This window comes from Penaeus monodon, chromosome 6 (genome assembly GCF_015228065.2).
Source record: "Penaeus monodon isolate SGIC_2016 chromosome 6, NSTDA_Pmon_1, whole genome shotgun sequence".
NCBI lineage: Eukaryota > Metazoa > Arthropoda > Malacostraca > Decapoda > Penaeidae > Penaeus > Penaeus monodon.
Window position 1 is genome coordinate 27,495,713 of NC_051391.1, and position 9,040 is coordinate 27,504,752.

At 39.3% G+C, this 9,040-nt stretch overlaps 1 protein-coding gene across 1 annotated transcript; it reads right to left on the minus strand.

Annotated features, from left to right (window-relative positions):
- Nucleotides 1-1,283: 1,283 nt before the first annotated feature.
- On the minus strand, nt 1,284-2,796 carry LOC119574369 (sphingomyelin phosphodiesterase-like). Its single transcript, XM_037921578.1, has 3 exons — nt 2,655-2,796; nt 2,316-2,402; nt 1,284-1,536 (listed from the first exon to the last, which is right to left on the minus strand). Exons 1-3 carry the CDS (start codon nt 2,726-2,728, stop codon nt 1,404-1,406), a joined length of 294 nt encoding a protein of 97 aa, XP_037777506.1. The 5' UTR covers nt 2,729-2,796; the 3' UTR covers nt 1,284-1,403.
- Between the last annotated feature and the right edge of the window lie 6,244 nt (nt 2,797-9,040).

The window sequence follows — 9,040 nt, forward strand, 5'->3', positions numbered from 1 at the left end:
GTGTGAGCGACAGCGAGTGTGAATGAGAGTGAAAGTGATCCCGAACAGAAAATGTATCACAAACACGAAGATTAATGTTCAATATAACAAAACTGAGATAAATTAGCAATGCTAGCTATATAAAATTATTTCAACTACCACACCGAATTCAGCATTTAATATGTAACAATGTACGCATTAATGAATGGTGACGAAAAAATATTCGCAAGCTATCCTATACCCAAAATGCCATACAATGAAGGAAACCGAGCCACGAAAATCTATAAATAACCTGCTCTCTTCTGCGTATTTGTGATGGGCACTCGTGAAATTCCCTACGGGTATCTATCACGCATCATACGATCTTGGGATGTACCCAGAACATGCAAGCGACTCATTAATCAGCAGACTTGGATGCTGAGGCAACTGCGTTCTAGACCGACTTACAATCATCTCCCTGGACTTGGTAGGATTAAATTTCATGCCCCACCGAAAACATGACGACTGAATTATCATCAGGTCTTCATTGAGGCAGTCAGCTACTATTTCCCTGGTTGCTTTACCACCAACACCAACAGACTTCAACGGTCTCATATATAGAAAGACGTTTAGCCAGCAAACGTTAAAAAACCTTTGATAAAATTGATGTAATTGAAATGGGCTTATATTCAGTAGGTGAAGACTGTAGTTGGCCCTTGGGAATAGGGGTAAGGTAAGATTACAACTAATTATGAGCTAAATGACCATTTAGTTTTTGTTTTATCATAATTGAAGGAAAACGAGTCATTAGGGTCTATTTCACCATATTGTCTAATTTTGATAACAAATACTTGATTTCAGAGGACCTGTAAGCAAATAAATCAAAGCATGGTAATGGGTGACTTGAAGGGGAAGTTCAACATCTTCTAAACTTCTAAAAATTATCATCTTGAAAGGAAATGTTTTAAAGTCCATAAACAACTATAAATGCTATCATCGACAAGAATTCCTACGTAGCAACAAGGTTTATTAAATTAGGTAAAAGCAACTCTGATGTGTATCTCATGACTGAAACCAGGATTTCAGCACAACAAATAATGTCAAATTTTGTTCAGATAACTGCAATTCATTTAAATTCCTGTGAAGTCCACGAGTATTTCTATAAAATAGTTGCAACGGTTAGGGTTATATATTGCATAATAAAATTATATTTTTACAAAAGTTTTATTCAATCAGTCCCTGTAAAAAGCAGGTCCTTTTTTAAAGTATATGAGCTTATTTCTTGTAAAAGGTAAATGTCATTTAAGGAAAAAGAGAAAGCAAACAAATAATATGCCTTTTACTTTAGTTCAAAATAATTCCTATAATCATGCCCATGTAACATCCGTGGCCACGAAAGTTCTCGCCTTCCTTCTCTAGCCTTCAGAGAGGCCTTTCGCAGCGCTTCAGGCGGAGCCGAGCGAGGCGCAGCGAGATCTGTCGGAGCTGTCTGACGTAAGGAGTTCGCACAGCAGGTCGCGCTTACACTCACCGTCGCAGCCAGCCGTCAACAGAGGCCGCCCGGCTTTCGTGTAGTGTCTGGAAGTGAAGACTGGATGTGAAGACAGGCACACATACAAACGCACGCTCACACACACACACACACACACACACACACACACACACACACACACACACACACACACACACACACACACACACACACACACACACACACACGTATATATGTATATATATACACACACACACATATATATATATATATATATATATATATATATACATTGTATATTATATACATTGTATATTATATATATTGTATATTATATATTTTGTATATTATATATATTGTATATTATATATATTGTATATTATATGTATTGTATATTTATATGTATTTTAAAATTATATTTTATATTTTTAATATGATATATATTTTATATTATATATATTGATATATATTTTATATATAAAATAATTTATATATTATATATATATATATATATATATATAAAAATTAAACATATCACAACAATCACATACAATAGCACACAAATTACGAACAACATCATTAGAAAAAGTGTATATAAATAATACTTTTAAAGCTTAAAATGTCACAATGATAATCGAAAACGCAGTACTAAACATGTGGTTCCCCCTCCCGAATTCGGCTCCAAAGTATAAACGAAAGGACAAGATCACAAACACAAACATGGAAACAGATTCCTCTTCACTCATCCGCATCAAAGCGACTATCTCTGTGTCATGAAATATTAATACAGTTTTTCTGGTACAGTTTATGCGTCTAAGGAGAGAGCGAGAGAAAAAATACTGCAATGCCCCGAGCCAGCACAAACCTATAAAATGTCTCGAAAACGGTGCTGTTCGGTTGATCCATCACGTAAACTAGGTCCGACCAGGAGGACGGTGACAGGTCACTCATTCTGTAAGTCATTATCAAAAAGAAAATGATTAGAGTTCCACACGTACTTCAGACATGAAAACATAAGTATGGGGCCTCGGTGACAACGCCAATTACCTTCATGTATTATACATTGACTTTTGAATACAAGAGATCAATATCCTTGTTTTGTTTAGTAATTCTGAACAAAGGTCCCCTACTAGTTTCTTTCCGATGCTGGCTTAAGAGTAGCTATGCATGGCCAAAGTACAGTATCAGAATTAATATAGCATACCCATAGGCCTCCTTGGCTTTGTAGAGAAGGAACACTCTTGGGTCGTCGCTCTCGTTCGCCTCGTCCAGGTCCATGATCCAGTTTTCATGGTCAAGGACACGCTAAGGACAAAAGAACGTATCCGAATAGAAGTGTTATCGTGAAAACCCCCCCCACATACACAAAAAGCTTGGTGTATAACCTTATCAGATTGCCTTATCAGTGCCCGAGTTAAAATGTATCATTATTCAATACTATCTCATGCGTGACAATACGATACCTACTTGTCGAAAGGTAAAATTACGGCTATTGACCGTCGTTGTTCTAAGTAATATCCATAACTTATTTACACACACACACACACACACATATGTATATGTATATATACAGTATTTTATATCTATGTGTCTGTATGTATACATATATACATAAAACATACAACATACATACATACATACATACTACAACACACACACAAAACACACATACACACACACACACACACACACACACACACACACCACACACACACACACACACACACACATATATATATATATATATATATATATATATATATATATATATATATATATATATATATATATATATATATATATATAAAAACTTGCCAAGGGAGAACTATTTCATTTAAGAACTTTACTGATTAAAATAGAACAGGGGCCATCACCCCCTGAGCCCTTTTCTGTAGGGGTAATTTCCCCTTAGATCTTGGCTAAAGAATCTATGGAAGAACCTCGAGCCTCAGGGAACAGGCATGTTTTCTGTCAGGGTTGTCTCCCTTAGCCCTTGGCTAGAAAGCCAAGGGTTAAGGCGTAGAAGTTGGCTGTGAGACCAGAGACCACAGGCACTCTATTACCACAGCGAAGGCACAGGTAAAGCACTGGATGCCATCCCGATATTCATAGGCACAGATATCACTACTAATACCAACAATGGTATCAAACCAATTAGTATTTTAGTTATATTATTCTAATATCAGATACTCAGAATAGTTATCTTGATCGGATATCGAACCAAGATATTCTGCATAGGCTGGGTAATCCAATCGACGTAGCGAGGACCTCCTTCACATATGTCATACGTATGGATGAGCGACGTCTAGTTAAAGTAGCCCTTATGGCAGACCCTACGCCTGTCTGGAAACGCCCACGAGGAGGAATACAGACGACATGGCTGCCCACCATCCTGATGGACCTGAAGCTGCAGCACATTTACCATTCGTGGAACAATGACTGGAGCCGTATCCTTATTAGATATGCTTCTAATCGCCAACAACGGAAAGTGTTCTAGACATCTCCAGAGTTACGGGTGCAAGCCCACCTCTGACTTACAATGATGATGATATATATATATATATATATATATATATATATATATATATATATATAATATATATATATATATATATAGGGGTGTGTGTGTGTGTGTGTGGTGTGTGTGTGTGTGTGTGTGTGTGTTGTTGTGTGTAGGGGGGTTGTGTGTGTGTTATGTGTGTGTGTGTGTGTGTGTGTGTGTGTGTGTGTGTGTAGTGTGTGGTGTAGTGATGAGGTGTGAGTGAGATTTTGTTGAGTGGGTAGAGAGAAAGAGAGAGAGACAGAGAGAGAGAGAGAGAGAGAGAGAGAGAGAGAGAGAGAGAGAGAGAGAGAGAGAGAGAGAGAGAGAGAGAGAAGAGAACTGAATCCAACTTACTAGCTTTACTTGAGGAACTCTGTAAAGTTAGAAAGCTAAGCGAAGAACAGAAAAAACTAAATGGTGGACACGTGCTCTATTGGAGGAATTAGGGGTAGGTTTCTTAGTTCACAAATGCTTAGAAAAGAATATTGTGGATCCCATTATGTAAGCGATAGAGTGACTTCAGTAACAATAAATCTGAACAATAGGTACATTTTAAAGACTGTTCAAGTCCATGCCATAGTAATAAAGAAATACAGAGCTTCTATGAAGGTGTTCATTTAGCTAGCGATAGAGCAAAAACCCATTTCACAATAATCCAGGGAGATTATTGGAGAAACCGTAGTTGGGAATCACGGAATAGGCACTAGGAATGAGACATGGAAAGCACCATCTGACATAAAAACGAAATTGACTTCATAATTTCAAATAGGCGCAATATAGTAAAAAGTTATTAACAGAGTCAACGTTGATACCGACCATAGAATAGTCAGGAATTAAGTTACACCTCAGAAAGGGAAGGAACAAACTCATACGAAAACTGCAGCCAAATTTAACTAGCTTGAAGACCAGGGCAATAGATTTTAGCCTTAATATATTCACCTCTCAGCGAAGATCTCAACACTGACCAAATAAAAAAACATTTCATTGACATAAAAGAAGCTGCACTTGAAGTAGGCGATAAGAACGACAAGCAAAGCTGCAGTAAGCTCTCGATAGATACTAAACAGCTTATGCCGTAAGGTCGTGAAAGTATCGTCAAAGAGGGACAAAATAGAATTAGCTGAACTAACAAAGACCATAGATAAGAGAGTGAAGATGTACAGAAATTCAGTGCTCAAATAATAAACGAAATGGTGCTTTCAGGTACCAGCATAAGAGCAGCTACAAGGAGACTGGAATAGGGAGAAATCAAATGTATGCAATAAAGAAACCAGACAGAAAAGTGACACATAACAATAATGGAATCATGGAAGTCAGGAGAAGAGGGAAAACAGGTGAAGACGGAATTAGTATAGACCTTATAATAGATGCAGGAGAAATTGCAACAGTGCAAGAAGACAATCTTATAACAAATGCCTTTCAACGGTAAAACTCCGAAAGCCTTTAAAATGCAATAATTATTTTAATACATAAGAGGGGGATTGAAAGAATCTAAAAAAAAAAACTAACGAACCATAAGCTTCCTTTCAGCAATTGTTCACAAAAGTCATCAAAACTCGCATCTCTGACACTAGATTCTAACTAGCCTTGAGACAGAGTTTCCGCAGTGGATTCTCAACAACAAACCACATCCACACACTAACCCAAATAATATAGAAAATAAACTAATATAGGAAACCACTGCATATGCATTCATCAATTACGAAAAGGCATTTTGACTCTATACAAATACCAGCAATACTAGAAGCTGTTCGAAAACAGGGAGTAGAGGAAATGTTTTGTAAAATATTGGAAGATTTATACGAAGATGGGCAGCAACCATCAGGCTCCACATAGAAACCGATAAAATATCAATTAAAAATGTTAGCCAGGGCGACACATCTCACCAGACTGTTTACAGCCTGCCTTGAGGAAATGTTCAAGAGCTAGAATGGAACGGAAAGGGGACCCAAAATAGGGATAAAACATCTAAACAATCTAAGATTTGCAGACGATATTGTTCTCTTCAACGAGTCGCAAATGAACTACAACAATTAATAGAGAAAGTCTGAAAATTTTGGAATTTGGACTAAAGATGAACAAGAAAAAGATTAAAGTCTGTTCAACAGTAGAGTTCGGTTCGAACAGGTACGTGTACAAGGCGAAGCATTTGAGGTAGTGGAGGTGTATATATATCTAGGGCAACTCATACAGACAAACACATCCAGTGAAATGAAATAAAACGACGCATCAATCTAGGCTGGAGCGCATTCAACAGACACAGTAGCATACTAGAGGCTCCTTGCCATTATGTCTAGAAAGTCTTTAACCAATGCGTCCTCCCAGTTATGACTCATAAATCAGAAACATAGACTACGACCAAATCACTAGTAAGTGCCCAGAAAGGTTGATGTTGGGAATTAGCCTAAGCGATTGGATGACAAAAGTGGAAGCTATACTTAGGAGCGTTAAAAAGAAGAAATGGCAATGGGCAGGTCATATATGTCGGAGACAGGACGACAAACGGACAAAGAAAATAACAGAATTGGATAAAGATAACATACGGAGGCCAAGGGCCAGACCAGCATGACGAAATAACAAAATTTGGGACCAAGACTGGAAACAAAAAATGCAAGACAGGAAAAACTGGAAAAGATTGGGAGAGGCCTACGTCCTGCAGTGGACTGATACAGACTGATGATGATGATCATCATCATCATATACATACATACATATATATATATATATATATATATATATATATATATATATATATATATATATATTTTATGTGTGTGTGTGTGTGTGTGTTTGTGTGTGTGTGTGTGGGGTGTGTGTGTGTGTGTATGTGAGTCTGTTATTATATGTATCTTATATATATATGTATTATATATATGTATTCATATATTTATGTATTATATATATATGTATATATACATATATTTATATATATACATATACACACATATATACAAACACACACACACACCACACACACACACACACACAACACACACACACACACACACACCACACACACACACACACACACATATATACATATAAATGGGAGAGAGGCAGAGAAGTTTGGTAACAAACAAAAATTTTGAGCACATCTGTGTCGGGTAATAGAGTGCTCCGGCACGCTAGGCACGGCATATTCCCTTCTCATCGTGACCAAAGAATTGACACACCCCCCTTAAGCAAAGGTACAAATCTGCCTTTGGCTATACAGGAAAAAGAATCAAGCTATTGTGGGGGAAAATTCCATCTAATTTTTCTTTCGACCCCAAAAAACATAAATTACAAGCTTGCTGAGGACATCTGCACGGTACACAAGCTGTCTACCGTGTAAAGTGAGATTGTTTGGGGAGACACGAAAACATAGTGTCCCCCTCTGTTGGTGAAGGGAACCCTGCGGGCAACCACAAGGGGTCTGTAGCCGGACTGTTTTAAGCCCCCAAAAAGGGGTTTTTTTTTGCTTTGGGGGTTGGGAAAACTCCTAGGGGAATATTCAAAAGCATTTTACCAGTAGGTTACAAAGGGGTTTTTAGGTAGTATCCAAGCTTCTCTAATCCCAAAAGTCCAAAAAAGGGAAGGAGAATTGGCTTCTCCAGTCCTGATGACCACCACTGGCCAAGGAAACAAACGGGAAAAAAGAAGAGGCAAATTCCCTGAAACAAACCAGCCTTCTCAGGGTACAGACGACCCGATCTCTCCTGCAGTCCCCACAAAGCAAAGAAAGCCTGTCATACCCCATGGAGTTCCAAACGAAACAAATACCCAGCAGACAGGCCCAAAAAACCACGCCCCCAAAAAATCCAGAAAACCCAAACCTCGGAAGAATGGAAACCACGTGAACCCAAATCACAACACGGGAGCAGACACTGCAACAGAATCTGCCAGACCAATTTTACCCCTCGTTTCTGCATCAAAGCTCCATGACTTCAACACAGAGAGGGTGCGTACTCGCCAAGAAAAAGAATTTCCATTTTAGATGTGACCACCCCCCATTCTAATGATGGCGATTTCGTTTTCATGGCAAACACGGTCTCAACAAGAGACCTCCTAATCCTCACTTACAACTCTTTCATCATGCAAGTCTTCAACATATACCTCAAACAACACCGCCTAAAGAGATTTAGGCCATCTAAAGTTCCACAGGGTTTCCTCTCCACGCCTCACAGACTTACCGTACCGTATCTCGGCAACCTGTTTGTGTTGCAATATCCACTAAAGATGAAACACAAAGCCTTTTTGGTAACAAACAAACCCCATCCGGACAAACCGATCAGATCAACCCTAGGTATCTTCAGAAACTTTAAACCAATAAATTACATCCCATCTAACCCTCTTTCACGCTGCTTCTGGTGCAGCGATTTGTCATCGCCATCAGGTCAAGTGCAAGCGTTCCGGAACGCTGTTTGTGCCATTTGTGCACAAACCACATGCCCGGAAGCAATTTGATACAACAACTCACGGCTTGTGAAAAGACCACTCCTACTGCTACAAGTGCGCGTGCCCACCCCGCTGTCGGGAGGCAGTACTCTACCAGTCATGGCCTTTGTGTCCATATCCCTCGTGCGTAGTGCAAAGGAGATCTATCACTTCTCTCCTCAGCATGATAGACCATCCACGATGTCTGTCTTGCTATGGGCCTCCAACCCACCTCCGGGCCGGCTGAGAGCCACGAGGGGCGACGGCATTTAGGAGACTCGTATGACATGATCTCACCTAGGTAAACTCATGAAACGACCACATGACATCCACCACTCAAGTTGAAGCTCACAACTTCAATTCCTCCGACCTTGTTGCGAACGACCAGTCCCTCGCTACAAAGCCCACCACGCTCCTCCTCACATTATACTGTCATCAGCAAGTTTTTGGTCAACACCATCCACTTGGCCTTATGGCCCCTCTCTAAATCTGTTAAACCCCTCAGTTCTACACCCTAGTGATACTGTCATCTCTTGCCCTTGAACACAGTCAGACTTCCTTACACACCACACTAGACCGAATCCACTGTACAACAGTTGGAAACACCTCCCATCACCTCCCAGGACTCCACT